Source organism: Eumetopias jubatus, unplaced genomic scaffold (genome assembly GCF_037043125.1).
Source record: "Eumetopias jubatus isolate StellerSeaLion01/CBP00866 unplaced genomic scaffold, mEumJub1_p1.0 scaffold_14, whole genome shotgun sequence".
In the NCBI taxonomy this organism is placed as follows: Eukaryota; Metazoa; Chordata; class Mammalia; order Carnivora; family Otariidae; genus Eumetopias; species Eumetopias jubatus.
Genome location: NW_028274820.1, coordinates 3,992,720 through 4,010,871, shown reverse-complemented (window position 1 = coordinate 4,010,871; position 18,152 = coordinate 3,992,720). Strand labels below are relative to the sequence as shown.

Genomic DNA, 18,152 nt, shown 5'->3' with positions numbered 1-18,152 from the left:
TATAGGCAATGCCTTTATTTAAAACAGTATGTCAAAAAACACTGTTAGGCACTTAGGTTAACTTTACAAATCTTCCAAGGCTCACCCGTTTCTGAAGAGAACCCAACTGGTGAAAGAGGCACCAACAAATCTGCCAAAGAGATTGTTTTCTTCACAAAATAATGTGCTTGGATTATTTTAAAATTTTGACGATGACAGCTTCCACATTTATTTCTAGGATACCACAGTTTGCTCGGAAGCAATTACGAATACCATGTGTGCCACATTCAACTTCAAATATATTTCTACCCTACTGGTTTATTAAGTTAGCAAGATCATGGTGGTTTTGTTTGTTTTGTTTTGTTTTGTTTTTAGAAAGAGACAGAGATAGAAAGCAAGGTGGGGATTGGGGCGGTGTAGGAACGCAGGCAGGGGGGAGAGAGAGAATTTTAAGCAGGCTCCACGACCCTGAGATCATGACCTGAGCTGAAATCAAGAGTCAGATGCTTAACTGACTCAGCCACCCAGGAGCCCACGATCATGATTTTATGATACGCTGCTCTGCTAAAAATTTATTCATAAGAGCAGTCAAACAATAATTTTACTTTCAACCTTGAACTTATTAAAATACATCTAAAATAGAATTAGCAATTGCATTAGATGTTTTACCTTTGATAGAATTAATTTCTGAAAGATTTGCTTTGATTCCAGGAATTGAATTTCAAAAACAAAACAAAATGAAACAAAACTGACTTTGCTTTTGAAAATAACTGAATTGATTTTCTATCTGAATCACAGGAGAAACTGACAGAAAAAGGACATTTTTTTGCTGCATTTTCCTTGTTATTGGAGACACCATATTAACAGCTGTTGTTTTAGCTTTTGTACAAATACAAAAAGCATGCAACTGAAAATGAGTGACATTAACCCAGAGTAAGTGGCTCTCAGTGAGAATTGATGGTTCAGAGACGAACAGGTAAGTATGCCTTCTGTTGACATGCATCTTAAATCACTGTCATTAGACAGTCTTCCTAAAATTACTACTAACTTCTGAACTGGAAGCAATGTTTCTTTCTTTTTTTAATTTAATTTTTTTTATTTATTTGAGAGAGAGACAGAGACAGAGACAGAGAGAGAGAGCACAAGTGGCGTAGAGGGAGTGAATATCCAAGCAGACTCCCGCTGAGTGGGGAGCCAGATGTGGGGCTCAGTCTCACTACCCAGGAGATCAGGACTTGAGCCTAAACAAAGAGTGGACGCCCAACTGACTGAGCCACCCAGGAGCCCCTGGAAACAATGTTTCTTAAGGAGATTCATGTTTTCCAGTTTATCTGTATCTGTTTAGTGAATTCACTGTGACCCCATCAGTGACTAGACAAAGTTTATAAATTACAAGTTCACCATCAAGAGCCTCGAGAAATGTAAAGTCAATACTGTCTGCTAAATGTTCACTTTCAGGGCGCCTGGGGGGCTCAGTCGGTGACGCATCTGGCTTTTGCTCAGGTCATGATCTCGGGGTCCTGGGATCGAGCCCCGTGTTGGGATCCTTGCTCAGCGGGGAGTCTGCTTCTCCCTCTCTCTCTGTGCTCTCTCTCTCTCAAGTAAATAAATAAAATCCTAAATAAAATAAATGTTCGCTTTCCTCCTAATTTTATCCCTTTCCTTTCTTCTCCCCCCCCCCCACTTTTTTTAGCTCATTGCTAGTAAAACGATTAGTTAGAAAACAGAGAGTTCCAGAGCACAGCTCCGGGCTGGGGGATGGCTCATCTCTGTTCACGACGACCTTTTATTTTCTCAGGATGCCCTGGAGTGCTAGACTCCCCATATACTCACAGGCTCAGGCTTGCATTGCTTCTTTGGGGTGTGGTTGTCAATTTTCAACTCCTCGGTCATTTCAAATGATCGATTTTTACCAGTTTAGTTAGAAACTGTAAAGGCACTATCAGTTTAAGTGATGGGAAGAGCCAGTTTTGGTGAGGTGGACCTTACCTGTAGTCCCAGTACATGCACTTAAGCATATCTACTTTCCTTCCGAACACAAGACAAAAACCAAATTCTTGTCAGGCTGACTCGGATTTGTGAACAAAATGAAGGTAAAAGGCCCCCTTTTTTTGCAGACACGGTTCTTCTAAAGTAAGACTAGACTGGACAAAAATGGATTTCTTTAAAACAAATATCTTTTTATTCTTGCCTGCTTATAAAATCTTAATGAATGAGCCCTTCCTTCAGGCTTTTCATTACTCACGGGGCCTGGAGAGAACAGTCCCAGCATCTTCATTATTCTGAGGCTTTTATCTGAGATAATGAACGTAAGGCTGCCTTGGTGATCATCATTTCATGGAGTCTGGAGTTTGAAGCAGTTGTGTGAGAGATGTTTCTGGTACTCAAGATGGTTCAGAGCCCAGAGAAGCCACGGGGTAGCGGATCAGTAAAGTATTCATGAGAGCTAAAGAGACAAAAATTCCTCCTGGGGTTTCCAGAAGCATGGCATGGTCACTCTTGCAAAGCTGGTCTCTCTGGGCTCACTTTATTTAGATGGGATCAAGACCTCAGAAATATATAATAAAGAAACACTAAATTTTCCGCTTCAGTCTGCACAGCCGTCCCCATGTGTGGGCGCAGCAGGGGACAGTGGAGTATGAAATGAGCAAGTTCTGTCCCCTAGCCCTGGGGCTGTCCACTGCCACATGGGAAAAACCAGGCCAGCAAGGACTGGCTCATCAGGGTGGCGAATGTCAGGGGGGCACCTGCGAACAGGCAGGTAAGGAGCAGAGGCAGTGGTCCCAGAAAACAGATGGAGTTTTGCTTTAGTCAGAGGGTTTCAAGGCATTTCAGGCGAACTGAGTAACTAGGGAAAGCAGGGAAAGAGATGTGCCTGCAGCTTTGCATGCATTCAACACGGGAAAGGCAGGAGTCTGAAAATCTAATTACTAGGAAATAAGTGAATTTGCGGTTTTCAGGGGGAAATGTGTAACTTTTTGTACATTGTGCACAAAATGTGCAATTTTTGTAAATACAGTTGACAAACAGCATGGAGGTTAAGGGCGCTGACAACCCACCCAGTCGAAATTCCACATATAACTTTTGACCCTGCCAAAACTTAACTACTAACAGCCTACCGTTGACCAAAAAGCCTTACCAATCACAGAAATTGTTGATGAACACATATTTTGTATGCTATATGTAGTACAGGCCATATTCTTACAATAAAGTAAACCAGAGAAAAGAAGATGTTCTTAAGAAAACCATTGGGGGTGGGGGGCGGCGCCTGGGTGGCTCAGACAGTTAAACGTCTGCCTTCAGCTCAGGTCATGATCCCAGGGTCCTGGGATCGAGCCCCGCATCGGGCTCCCTGCTCGGCGGGGAGCCTGCTTCTCCCTCTCCCTCTGCCCTCTTCCTACTTGTGCTCTCCCTCTCTACCTCAAATAAATAAATAAATCTTAAAAAAAAATCATCAGGAAGAGAAAATGCATTACAGCCCTGTACCGCATTTATTGAAAAAAATCCATGTATAAGTGCGCAGTTCAAATCTGTGCGGTTCCAGGGTCAACGGTACTAATCACATTTCTTTTCTGTGCTAAGGCATTTCCTCTCCTTTAAATGACACACGCTTTGAAGAAATTCTAAAGGCACCTTCATATGCATCCTCTCCCACATGACCTACTTCTTTCACAGATGAGGCGAGCAAAGCCCAGATGTGTCAGGTGGCTCAGGCGGTGGCAGCATCCCCGCCCGAACTCTCAGATCCGCCCCCTGCCCAGAGTCTCTGTATCTCTCCAACTATGAGAGTGGGCGGTGACACAGGACCTTCTGTCTGTGGGTCTTCAAAGAATAAGTGCGTGTCTTGTTTTCAGCGACTATCTCGTTCATTTACAAAATGACTCACTGATGTAAGTAACACGGGGAAAGACAAGAAAACGTGTGAATTAACCAGAGAAAGGAACACTGTTCTTTCTGTGCACCCCAAATAGATTGCTGAGTAATGATGCTGGAGACATTTATGCATTAGTGCCAAAGAGTAATAACGTTTTAGCACTGAAAGGCTCTGCAAGTCATCCGGTCCAGCTCATATCTGGATTTGGCTCCACAGCCTCTGAACACTTTTGAGGGATTGTTCCAATCCCTCAAAAGCATCCCCCATCTGTTTTTCCATGGCCACCCAGTTAGTCTTTCTCTCCAGAGGTGACGTGGATGCAGACCAGACGCACCAGCATTTGGGGCTCTAGCGGATGGAGTCTAAAGTGTATCTACCATGGTCAACACCTCGTGTGACCAGAGTTGTTCTAACAACTGCTTTTGTCTCCCCCGTTATGAGAATCAAGTTAGAACACGTGTTAAAATAGAGACCCTCCTTTTAGGGGCCCACCATTCTTATTATCTATGAACTGTGATTGCTTCTCATTAAAGAAATGGTGCTGTTTTTCTCCCATAGGATAATGTTTTTCTCAGTTGATGGGCTTTCAAAAGACACTCGGCAAATGTCTGGTTAAAGATAAATTCAGTACGCAGCTGTTAGGATTACCAAATTGTAACCGCTCTTAAGTGAAGGCATTTGTTTTAGAAAAGATGAGAGACAATTTTCAGAACCGGTGGTTTATGGATCCCTCCTGGGGTAATGGGCTCTTTGATACCTGAAGTTTATCTTCCCGCAAGACAAATAAAAGGGGTGAGTTTTCTGTCGGTGTAAGAGCAGAATGTGTCTTCTGATCAACACGGAGGCTATTTTATATGCCCTGGTGCACCCCCAAAAGTCCTCTCTAAGAATACTCATTGGCTCATTCTCCTGGAGATGGAGACAGATTGGGGAAGCCATCCACGGGGCTATTTGTCTTCATGCTGTCAGCCTATTTCTACCAGAACACAGCCCATGTAAGCATTTCGGATGCAGTGTAAGTTTCCTCTGGTAATGGCACCATCGATCATGTTATTGGATGTGGTGAAGATATCTGCCTGCCTTGGGATGAATAGCTTTATTGTATATTGTGACAATTGATTTCCCTTTGGCTAAGGACACAGGCTGGGGATATTTTAGGCCACTGTATTAATGACCAAGCGGCTTTTACCAGATGAATAATGGCCAAAGCCTATGAATGGATAATCTTCTGGAGGACAAAGGGAAACGCAAGCTTTTTTGCAACCCCGGTCTGCCTGAGGCTGGGCAAAGTGCCACAGTGGTTTGTGGTATAAACTCAGGGGCTCCTCGCAAGGAAATCTGGTGCCGGGCATCACTTTTAAGAAGCCCAACTGGATGGAGCTCCAGGAGGACAAAGGAGGGAGAAAATAGTCTTTGAGTCTTGACTCCGCAGAAGGTGTTGATGTGTTTGACCCTCATGCTAAGCCTGCAGGGCGCCCACAGATCGTCCCCGTTTGCAGGTGAAGAAGCCAAAGAAGCTGAATTAAACAAGGTGACAAGGACTCAGCTGCAAAGTCATCCGCTGAGCTCCAAAGCCAGGGGTTTCCGCACTACTTCTTCAAGGAATTTAGTCTAACCTGACAGCACAAAATGCCGCACAAGGGCATCTGCAAAGACGTTGTCTTCCAACAGAGCCTACAGCCTGCTCTTCCCAGGGGTCTGAGCCCCACACCAAGAGTGACCGCTGCGGTTCAAATAGATTTGTGCCACTTCTATCCTAAAGCCCCTTGTGGGGTGCCTCGCTGCTTTAGCATTGAACCTGACCTCTCGTGTGGCATAAAGGTCCTTGGTGAGCTTGTGTGTGCCCATCCTCGCAGGTCCCCCACTCCCTCCTACCTCCAGGCTTGCGGGACTCTCCTAGCCCTTTCACTCCTGCATGGGCCCTGCCCCCGACGACCCTCCTGGTTCCTCCTGCTTCCAGAGCCCTCAGGGTGCTCCTCCCTCCTCTCCCCTGCATTTCTCAGCTCTGGAGGAGCAGGGGCAGGGGGGTGGGTCCCGGTTCCCTCATGGGATCTGTGTTTCTAGAACTCTTCCTGTCTGCCAACTCATCTCATATAGCAGATAGTGAGGATCAGTCAGTATCTGTGGATCGAATGAATGGAACACTTGTAAACCTCCCCTGTGGCTACGCTGTTACAAGATACCCACAGATGTGGCCGGATGTCCGCTACACAGATACAGAAAGGATGTAGAGAAATCAAGTTACTTGATTAAACTCTTAGTCCCCATACCTCGTCGTTGTATCACAGGGCACTCCAAGAATTCATTTCTATAGCACTGATGTCAAGGACTCTTGAGGTCCTGCTCAAAGTAATTTCGTTAAGAAGTCAGCAAAGTAGAATACATTGCAGGGGACGGGGGGAAATGAAAGGTTTAGCAAATTCATCATAAAACCAGGAGCTTTACAAACGTGCACACCCTTCTGCAAAACGACATGACAATATGTATCCAAATCATAAAAATGTCCCAACCCGTTGACCTAATCATCTCACTGCTGGGAATGCATCCAAATGACATGATTCAAAACCAAATAAAGGCCATACACAGGGTAACATTTACCGCCCTCTTACTCAGGATTTCCCCCTATGCTCCTCACTGATGTCATCATAAATTCCAGCAAAGTAGCAGATACCATGTTATTTACAGGACTACCTCCCCTCTAGACTATGAGCTCATTAAGGCCGGGCACCATCACTTGACTCATCTTTGTATCTGCCGTAAAATAAAGAAGACATGCCTCAGTGTTTTCTAAAAGCAACATATACGTGCCCACACACCCATATGAGCACACACGTGCGCACACACACACTCCTCTCTAATAATCTAAAAAGAGAGAGAAAAAAAAAGAAGCGCCCAATGTTCAACAAAAGAACACGTTTAATTATGGTGTCTTCCCTGTTCCTGCATCGGAAAACAAGGTGATTAGGGCTCTGGCTTCTGAGAAGAATCAACAGGGCCATGAGCTTGCCTTAAGAAGCAGGCCAGAGAAGGTTTTCCAGCTGAGGAGAGTTGAACACTGGTCTTCACAAAGAGGGGAGACAAAAGAGAGACTCCTGGTCTGGTCCTCAGTGAGATCAAAGCCACAGTATAAAATGGAAAGGGCCAAACTTGGTGGTCACGGGTTTGTGACCGAAGTCCCCACTTGCCTGAAATTCATGGCTAAATACACTTGACTTTAGGAAACATACAAAAAAAAAAAAAAGAAAGAAAGAAAGAAAGAAAAAAGAAAAGTCACTGTCATACACCTTCTGTCTAGAAGTTTAACTCAGAAAAGAAGTTCTTCATCATCATCAGGGAGCAACCACTTCAAGGCAGTCTGGGTCTCACTTGGTTTACTCATCTTACAGATCGGATTCTGTCCCAATGTTTGAAAACAAAAGTATCCCTTTAAACTGCTGACAAATTTACAAAGAAGAGCTGCTAATGGGAAGATTTCAGGAGGAGATGAAAACAAATGAAGCTCTTGAATTTAAGATTTCACACTTTACTCATCCCTCCTCTTTAGCTAACTTATCAGAAAGGAGACCTGAGAGTCATCCAAGCTTCTCTGATGACCCTGAGGATCTAAACCTGGAACGTGCAACCTTAAACCCAGAACTAGCGCTAGTTAAGGGAATGAGAAGGAACACTAGGGGACACACAAGAGCTTCTCTAAAGAACAAATGATTAAGGAAGCCTGGGCGGCTCAGTCCGTTAAACGTCCCACTCCTGGTTCCTGTTCAGGTCATGATCTCAGGGTCATGAGATCGAACCCCATGTCAGCTCCTCGCACACAGCGAGGAGTCTGCTTGAGATTCCCTCTGCCCGCCCCCCACTCTCTCTCTCTTTCTCTCTCTCTAAAATAAATAAATAAAATCTTTAAAAAGGAAGAAAGAACAAATGACTGATGCTCACTGGGCTTTATGAGCGTTAATGGGATGCCACCTGAATCGCTATTCCCACGACACCAAAATGTAAGTAAAACAGAAGACACATGGAGAAGAAACATGTTAGCACTCTGGAGTTGAGCTCCTGATCAATGTTGGGAAATGCTAACAGAAGTTGAATAAAACTTTTACATTTTTTTAAAACTTTTTTTTAAATAATCTCTACACCCAAAGTGGGCCTCGAACTCATGACACCGAGATCGAGAGTCACACGCTCTTCTCACTGAGCCAGCCAGGTGCCCCTAAAACTTTCACATTTGTAAAAAATTCATTTTTGTTATTATTCCTAGGCAAACTGTTGACTAGGAAGTACGTCTGCTGAAAAACAAAACTGTGGTATATTTCTCTTTGCAGGTCGTATTTATTACACTTCTCACTCTTGCTTTGGCTTCTAGGAAGCTTGGAGTCAAATCTGCCGCCCACCTGTCATACTAGGTATGTAGGGTGACAGAGAGCACAAATCACGAGCAACCTTTTTGACTGGCCATGCAAGTCATCTTCTCTCTGCCCTGATAAACACCAAGTATAAAATAAGGCATTTGGAAATGCATCCAAATCTCTGAATGACCTCATGCATGTCTAAAGCCTTGCAGCTCCTGTGTGTGCATCTCTTCTTATAGTTGACTAGGAGGACAATGAGAAAATGCCTGCCTGAGATCGATGGGTCTCCAGGGGTGGTCCCCACACCGACAGTAGGAGCGTGCCACTCTTGATCTCTGGGTGGAGTTCAAGCCCCATACTGGGCATAAAGCTTACTTAAAAAAAAAAAAAAAAAAAAACATGTGGTGATGCCTGTGTGGCTCAGTCAGTTAAGTGTCTGCCTTCGGCTCAGGTCATGATCCTAGGGTCCAGGGATCGAGTCCCACATCAGGCTCCTTGCTCAGCAGGGGGGACGGCTTCTCCCTCTGCCTGCCGCTCCCCCTGCTTGTGCTCTCTCTCTCTGACAAATAAATACATTTTAAAAATCTTAAAAAAAAATTTTAAAATGCTAATTTTCAGGCCCCAGGCCAAACCTTCCAGGTTAGGAACTCCAGCAGGGGTGCGCAGCAGGTCTGTGTTTCAATAAGTCCTGGAAGCAATTCTGATGCTCACCAGGGTTGAGCTGCATCTGGGTGAAAGGTGCATCCTGAAGTCTGGGCTTCCACATGAGCACAGTACCAACCTTCATGAGACCTGCAAGCACCTAGCGACCCTCATTCTCCCTGCATTTGCAGCCCCAGGTCCTGGGAAGTTGAATCATAAAAAGGAAGAGTCTAGAATAACTAGAAGTGTGCAGTTGAAGGAGGCAGAGAGGTATCCACAATGCAAGTGAAGAATAACTCGACAAGGGGTAGTGCGGGGAGCTTGACTCCCATTCCAGGTACAGGGGGAGCTCGAGCACGGAAGTCTGTGAGAAGCCATCCCCCCTGGTTGGGTTTGTACGTCTGTTATTCTTTACAACTTCCTACCTCCTAAAGGTCAGTAACAGTATATACTTAGAAGGGTCTCAGCTTCAACAGGCTTAATTAGAAGATTTCATAGTTATCAAGGGCATGAGACCAGGATTTGAAAAGGCAGTCTCTGAGGAAAGATGAAAGGATATGTATTCAGACTAGCCTTAGGCGTGAGTCATGGAAAATTACAAAACTTACACTTTTTTTATTAAAGATTTTATTTATTTATTTGAGAGAGAGAGAGAGAGAGAGTGCACACAAGCAGGGGGAGGGGCAGCGGGAGAGGGAGAAGCAGACTCCCCCCTGAGTGCAGAACCCAACGTGGGGCTCAATCCCAAGACTCTGAGATCATGACCTGAGCCTAAGTCAGATGCTTAACCAACTGAGCCACCCAGGCGCCCCAACTTTGTCAATCTTTTTAAGAGATTGTCAATACTTCCAGCAGCAGTATGGAGGTGTATTTTAAATAGCACAAAACTCACCCATTGTAAGTATACAATTTAATAATTTTAGTAAATTTATTTGTGTAACCATCATAACAACCCAACTTATAAATATTCCATCACCTCAAAATCCCCTCATGGCCATTTGCAGAGAATTCCCTCTCTGACCCCAGGGCTAGGCCACCAGGGAGGGGCTTTCTCCCTATGTAAATCTGACTACTGTAGACCTTCCAAAAAAATAGAATCATACAGCAGGTTATCTTTTATGATTGGCTTCTTTCATTTAGAATGAGTTTTTGAGGTTCATTCCTTTGTTGTTGCACATATCATTACTCATTTTTTACTGGTGAATTATATTCCATCGTGTGCTTATACCACATGTTGTTTATCCATTTACCAGTTAATGCACATTTGGAGTATTTCCATTTTCTTTTTCTTTTTTTGGTTATTAAGGATAATACTGCAATGAACATTTACATACGTATCTTTATGTGGACACATGTTCTCATTTTTGTGGACATATAGTAAGTTTTTGTTAAGTATCATAAGGTTTTTTGTTGGTAGTGCTTGTTTAATTCTTTTGAATTCTGTTGTGCTCAAAGAACATACTTTATGTGATTGTCCTTTATATTAATATAGTAAGACTTGTGGGTGCCTGGGTGGCTCAGTTGGTTAAGCGACTGCCTTCGGCTCAGGTCATGATCCTGGAGTCCCGGGATCGAGTCCCACATCGGGCTCCCTGCTCAGCGGGGAGTCTGCTTCTCCCTCTGACCCTCTTCCCTCTCGTGCTCTCTATCTCTCATTCTCTCTTTCTCTGAAATAAATAAATAAAATCTTAAAAAAATATATATATAGTAAGACTTGTTTATGTCCTGACAAATGGTCTGCCCTAGAGAGTGTGCACCTGCACTTGTAAAGAATTCTTCAGTGGTTGGGTACTATTTTTCACACATATGTCAGGTCAAGTTACTTGAGTGTCATTCAAGTCTTCTATAGCCTTGCTAATTTTCTGTCTAGTTTTTCTATGAATTATTGGATGGTTTGTTGAAATTTCTATCTACAGTTATTTGAAGTTTCTAGCTCTCCTTTGAATTGTGTCCATTTTTACCTTATGTATTTTGGGGCTGTGTTACTAAGTGCATATACATTTTTGTTTGTTTTCTGCAAGTTTCCTGGATTTTAATCTTCTGTTTCTCTCTGACTACCTTTTTTAAGTTAGATAAATATTTTTAGTGTGCCATGTTTAATTCTTTTGTTGGTTTTAATTACTGTTCTAAGAATTAAAATATGCATCTCGATTTATCACAATCTACTTTAGAGTAATTCTAATTTAATTTCATTAAAACAGGAAATCCAATTTTCTTTCTCTCATGTCTTTGTACCAAGAATAGGCCCTGGAAGTAGTGGGGAGTGGCAGTACTCAAAACTCACTGAGAAGATGTGTCTCTCCGATCAGTGGAACAGGAGAAGGACATTGAGATCCAAAGAGAGTTGGGAATCCCCATTATGGTTTTCTCTCTTTTTTATCTCTCAGCTTCGTTTTTATGTGTTGGAGTTGTTTAGTCATTTATGAGATTTATGTGTTGCATTTTTTCCTATATATATGGGCTGCTTTGCCCTGGCTTAATGAGCGTTGTTTGACGAACAGAGGTTCTTAATTTTAACAAAGTCCAATTTATCAATTCCTTTCATCATGGTTGATGTTTTTAGTGTCCTTTTAAATTAATCTTTGCCTACTCAAAATCATAACGGTGGTCTCCTATGTTTTCCTCTAAAAGCACTGTTAGTCTAACTTTCATATTTAAATGCTATCTGGAATTGATCTTTTTGTACAGTGTGAGGTAGAAGGCAAGGTAGCTTATATCTCATACCCAGCCTCACCTCACACCATTAATTGGAAAGGTCCCCCATCCCACTTTACTGCAGCACCAGCCTAATCGTACACCTAGTGATCTTTATGTCTGTGTCTTTTCTGATTCTATTCTGCTCCCAGTTGTCAGTCTTTTTATCTTCGAGACAATATCACAGTATGTTATTTACTTTCATACATTTTCCAGCTTTGTTGTTCTCCTTCAGCATTTCACTGGCTAGTTTTTAACTTTTATATTTCCGTGTGGATTTTAGAATCAGTTTGGTAATACCCACACATGTACACACATACACAACATCATTTTTGTTGTTTTGTTTTTTGCTTTTTTTACTGGAATTGTGCTGAAACAAGAGCTTCCTTTGAGGCAGACTGACATTTTTCACATTATTGAGTCTTCCCATGATGAACATGCTATATTCTTCCATTTATTTAGGACTTCTTTAGTTTCTCTCAATAAAGCTTTAGGATTTTTAAATGTGGCAATCATGCCAAATTTTGTTAGATTTACTTCTAAGTATTTAATATGTATGATGTTACTTGAAAGATTAGTTTTTATTTTTTAATTTTTTTATCTTTTGTTTCTCCCTTTTATTTTTTTATTTAAATTCAATTAATTAACATATAGTGTATTACTAGTTTCAGAGGTAGAGTTCAGTGATTCATCAGTCTTATATAACACCCAGTCCTCATTACATCATGTGCCTTCTTTAAGGTCCATCACCCAGTTACCACATCCCCCACTCCCTGCCCCCCCGCCACGCTTCGTTTGTGTCCTATGATCAAGAGTCTCTTGGGACACCTGGGTGGCTCAGTTGGTTAAGTGTCTGCCTTCGGCTTAGGGTCCGGGACTGAGTCCCACATCGGGCTCCTTGCTCGGCAGGGAGCTTGCTTCTCCCTCTGCAGCTCCCCCTGCTTGTGCTCTCTTTCTCTCTAACAAATAAATAAATAAAATCTTTATTTAAAAAAGAGCCTCTTATGGTTTGTCTCCCTCTCTGATTTCATCTTATTTTATTCCCCCCCTTCCGCTATGATCCACTCTGTTTTGTTTCTTAAATTCCACATAGGAGTGAAATCATTTGACAATTGTCTCTCTCTGATTGACTTAGCATAATACCCTCTAGTTCCACATCATTGCAAATGGCAAGATTTCATTTTTTTTGATGGCTGAGTAATATTCCATTGTATATATATACTACACGAAAGATTAATTTTTAATTCATTTCTACTGATTGCTGGTATATACAAACATGGCTGATTTTTACATATTGAGACCTTGTACAACAACTCTGTATCAAGGATTAATTCTGATATTTGTAGTTTCCTTTAGATTTTTAATGGACAAAAATCATGTCATTTTTAAATAGCAACCAAGCATTTCCAAAAGACTGGTGTTATTTCTTTGGTAAAGATTTTGGAAAGAGTCAATGGTGAGGCCAAATGAGAGTACGTTTTTCCTTGTGAGAAGGATCTTGATATGAATCTCTCTCTCTCTCTCTCTCTCTCTCTCACACACACACACACACACACACACACACACACACACCATTCGGTTCTGTCCAACTCACTACACGTGGTTTAATTATGATTTTATGCTACTCTTTGGGATACACGAGAGAAAAAAATACCCCTCTAATTCTTAGTCAGTGTTTCTCACATATTTTTCATGAAAGTGCTTCTAATAATTTGAAGTCTCAGGATTTTTCTTACAAATTTTATAAAAGTTTTCATTTTCTTCTCCAAAAAAATATTTATTTTCTTGGGGAAATAAAGCTGCCAAGAACTAGTCGACCCTGGAACAATGTGTGGGTTTAGGGAACTGACCTCTGCATAGTCAAAAATCTGTGTATAACTTTTGACTCCCCAAAAACTTAACTGCTCACAGCCTACGGTTGATCAGAAGCCTTACCGATAACACAAAGAATTGATGAACACATATTTTGTATGCTGTATGTGTTATATTCTGTACTCCTCCAAGAAAGTAAGCTAGAGAAGAGAAAATGTTAAGAAAATCATGAGGAAGCAAAGATACATTTATAGGACTGTCTTGTATTTATTGGGGAAAAAAATCTGCATATAAATGGACCCACACAGTTTAAACCCATGTCATTCAAGGGTCAACTGTGTTGTTAAGGGCAACGATACTGCAGTGAGATGTACAGTCTTCACACCCAGGGCCTTAGTGCTCTCAAAGTACCTCATACCACCTTGGGTATGCTATTCCCCTTTAGAGAATCAGAGCTGATTCTAACAAGGCCCAGAGTCAAGGTCATGCCCCGCTCACATGCATGAAGGAAGAGCATGCACACGTGCAGAACAGAGTCTCCTGATTTTTAAAATCACAAGTGTTCTGAGACTAACAGGCTTAAGTGGAATGAGTGCTGTGAACCTCACCTCTGAAGTGCCCCTGTCTCCAGAGCAAATCTGAAATCCTGAAAGTCCATATAAATAACATTTGCTGTTTGTGTCACTGGGAGAAAGAAAAAAAAAAAAACAACAACAACAACAACAGTGCCACACAAGCCATTTAATCAAAAGAAAATCCTTGGCAGATTGAGCTATACAAGTCACCAAAGTGAATATATTAAGTTGTACTTGATTTGTGATCATTTATTTATATCCCATGCATTCTTGGTTTCAAACTTTTGCACCTTTGACGCAATTGACTTTGGCAGCTTGCAACTGATCTGTAGTTTTCCCTTTGTTGGGAGAAGGAAGTATTTAATGCTACAGGTGAAGACATTAGAGTATGCAGAGTAAAGGCCTGTTTCCTGAGATCGGGACTTAAAACCTTCATATTCCATCCAATCTACGTCTAATTTTGTCTAAGGCATTGTTTTTGATGTCCTACAATCTTGGAGTCCACGTGTAATATTTTCTTATAACAACATTGTTTTGTGTATGCGGGTGGCAGAGATGGACAACCATAAATTATTCACTAATCTCAGTTAGTTATTACAGAGTATTCAAGTTCAACAGAAACCCTTCTCATTTTTCAAGCCAATCTTTTGGTAAGAATTCCAAACACCATTTAACCTGTCAAGGTTAAATATTATAGATGGCAGAAAGCCTTTCTATCTGGTGAATATGTTATATGATTAGGCTCATTTAAACTTCTTTCTACTTGGTACTCCTGAAAATAAGAAGTTGTTGATGTTTTGACATAACTGGATCAAAATCTTTTTCTTTTTTTATTTGACAGAGAGAGAGAGAGAGACACGGCGAGAGAGAACCCGAGCAGGGGGACTGGGAGAGGGAGGAGCTGAGCAGGGAGCCCGATGCGGGGCTCGATCCCAGGACCCCGGGGCCATGACCTGAGCCGAAGGCAGACGCTTGACGACCGAGCCACCCACGAGCCCGTGGATCAAAACCTTTTAATACAAATCCTTCTTGAATCCGGTTTTAGAAAACATATTTATGCTCCTTCTAAGAATCTCTGGTATCCCATATCCCCAAATCCTGCCCTATTCCATCCCATGCTGTCTACCAAAGTGAGAATCCTTAAAATTTTAGCATATGCACACCAAGAAGGAATTGATTCAAGAACGAACCGGTGACCACCGCAGGGGAGGGAGTGGGGGAGAGGAGAGACAGGTGAAGGGGATTAAGAGATACAAACTTTCAGTTATAAGATCAATGTCACGGAGATGGTAAAGAAGAATTAATCCAGATAATTTCTAAACAGAGTCCACTGACTCTCTGCCCCGACTGGGATAAATCCTAAGCGCAAACAGACCTACAAAGAAAAATCTTGAACTGTACTCGGTAGGCTTCATGCTGGTGGTGATATAAATAGAAGGTCTCCGGAGTGTATGATGGGAAGGAACAAAGAAATAAAAGCGCTGATGGCACTGGATTATGTACAGCAGAGATGGGGACCAGTGGGAACAAAGACAGAGACCAAAAGAGATAAAGCAAAAATGGCAAAATGTTCATGAAAGGTAAATGGAGTGAAGGGTCTACACCTGTTCATTGCACAAGCATTTCAAGTTCTCTGTGGATTTGAAACCTTTACCAAGTTTCAAGGACTAGAGCTTCCTCAGAGATTGAAATCACATCTTCCCATCCTTTGGAAATATCCAAACACAGATACTCTATCGAGGGCCAAAATGTTGTTTCTTATCGTGCTCGGCAAGAGACAACACACACTATTTGGATATTCAAGGTAACCAGATATTCGACAGCCCACATTTAAACCTTCCACTGAATAGCACTGACTCCATGAGAGGTGACTTGTGCAGTGTGCTTCCCTGTCCACGAGCAGGTACTGCAGCCTGGACAGGAGCCGCCCTGATCTCCTGATGGACGCCAGGTGCCCACTGGCTCCTCAGCAGGCTCGCTTCACCCCACGCCCCCTCGAGGGCCGCCGGCCTCTCTACCTGCCTCCCGTTCCCCACCCCGACTCCATTCCTGCCAGTCCTAACTGACCCTCCCAGAGATGCCCCCCAGACGCTAACAAGAGCTGTGTCACCGTCCCCGCCACCTACCAAGCCCGCATCGCAGGGCCTCCTGCTTGGGCCAGTAACCCCCGCAGTGACGAGCTGATCACCTCTCGAGCCGACCACCTTCTCCGACATGCTCAGGTCAGGGAAATGCTCCCATCTTTCTGAGCCAATCTGTGGCTCTGACCTTGAGGCCTAGCACCACGCCCTGGGGCCACACAGACACCACCCAAGATCCCTCCTTCAGGGAAGGGACTCAAACTCTTGAAGACCTGATCATGAATCCAGAGTCAGCTCGCCTCCAACTCAACTACCTCATCCAGCCGCCCTCTCGAGCCATCACTGGTAAGCCCACTGTCCCTGGGAATGCACTCTTGTCAAATACCCTCTTAAAACGTGATGCCCAGAACAGCGCTCAGCACTTCAAGGTACAAAGTCATTCTCGTTATTTAGGGTGAGGAAACGCTCTCCCTTTATCAGTTATGATCAAGGACATCTTGCCATTTCTTTTTCATAAAGCAGATGAGGCTTTTGATCTACCATGGCTCTCACTGGAGAGGGGGTGCTCTTCCTGCCTAATTTACTTATGAAAAATATTTAATTATGTCCAAAGTTTAATTCACTTAGTAATGAAAAGTAAATGAGCCCAACCAGCATGTTTGATTTGTCTTGGAAAGAGAGAAACTGCTTTGCAAGAACAAAGTTAAATGAAAGTAAGGGACTCTCCTCGCTCTGGAAATTGAATTTCTCCCCCAAGCGCTTCTTGGGTCTTCTGTAGAGCACGGGGCTGACACCAGCAAGAGCGTGCACGCCTCCGTGCACAACAGCTCCCAACTGTCCCCCTGGGGCCCCCGACTGTGCGGACGCGTGTTCAAACACACACATGCATGCATCTTTCATCGACCACGAAGCAGGCAGTGAACTTGGGGTGAACTGGGAGGCAAGTGGGAGGCAGCCCTGCGCTCGACCTGCGGCTCACGTACCATTTTTGCAGATGGGGCAGCACTGGTCAGGCTCGTACACGGGGTCCACACACTCCGTCTGAGGACACGCCGACACGGTGCACAGCACCTCCCCGTTGGCTTCACAGCGGCACCGCTCACACGGAGACACCTGAAACACAAGCCCACGGTCAGGGTCAGACCTCCCGCCATCCTCCCCATACAAACGCACGTCTTCCCTCCCGCCAGACTTTCTGTGAAGACGCCCAAATGTTCGAGGAATGTGAAACGGGATCCAGCCCGGTGGTTTGCAAAGGGCAAAGCCAGGGTGCTGGAGCGGAGCGGGTTTCCCTCGGAAGGACCCTTGTCCACAGCGCTGCCGGGTGCCACCCAGCTAGCCTGGGACACTGCCACACCGGAGCTGAGCAGATAGCAGAGGGGGATGGGACGGGCCAAGGCAAGGAGGTACCTGGCCAGGAGGTGGCTGAAGATGACCTCACGTAACCCTCACAGCAGCACTAAAATACCTCTCTCGGATTCTCGCCCTGTGTACTGATGAGGATGCAGAAGGGGGGAATGCAGCTTGCCAAGGGACCCGACTCCAGAGCTCAGGCAGGCGCTCCCTCTCTCCCCCACCGCCTCCAGGGAGCCCTCCCTCTGCCACCCAGGGCGCTGGAGCCTTCTCTGCACTGCACTGGCCCAAATTCTACCTCTCGGATCACTCCAATCAAGCACAATGGAATTCCTGGAAAGGCTGCACGCCACCAACTTGATCCTGCCACGGTGACACGCAGGCTGTGATGCGGATGATTTTTTTTTTCCTGGAAATCACCACTAGAGTGATTTTCCATCGGGGTTGACCCAGGACAAAGCAGAAACGGCATATGCAGAGCCAGCAGCCAGCAGCAGAAGCCGCTACATGGAAATAGACGGTTTAAAAGATAGTGGAGGTGGCGGGGGTGGGGGTTGTCAGGCTGAGCGCCCTGGGCAGGGGGGTCCTGGGCACTCTGCATACCACACCCTAACCAACCAGCACTTGTAAGGGAGAGAACACTCCCTTACAACACTCACAGATGCCTCCTCCGTCTAGCCAACGCCAAAAATTAACAACTCAAATCTCTACCAAATACACTGGTAATCTCACGAAGCAAAAGCTCAGTTTGTATTTAAACGTAAAGGCTCTTGTCCAGCTCTAGACCACTGTCAAC

The 18,152-nt window shown here is 43.9% G+C and overlaps 1 protein-coding gene across 1 annotated transcript in view; it reads right to left on the bottom strand.

Annotated features, from left to right (window-relative positions):
* VWC2 (von Willebrand factor C domain containing 2) overlaps positions 1 to 18,152 on the bottom strand; it is a 119,434-nt gene that overhangs the window by 81,082 nt on the left and 20,200 nt on the right. Inside the window, exon 2 of the mRNA XM_028108885.1 lies at positions 16,987 to 17,116. Coding sequence (XP_027964686.1) covers positions 16,987 to 17,116 — 130 coding nt within the window. The remainder of the gene's footprint in view (positions 1 to 16,986; positions 17,117 to 18,152) is intronic.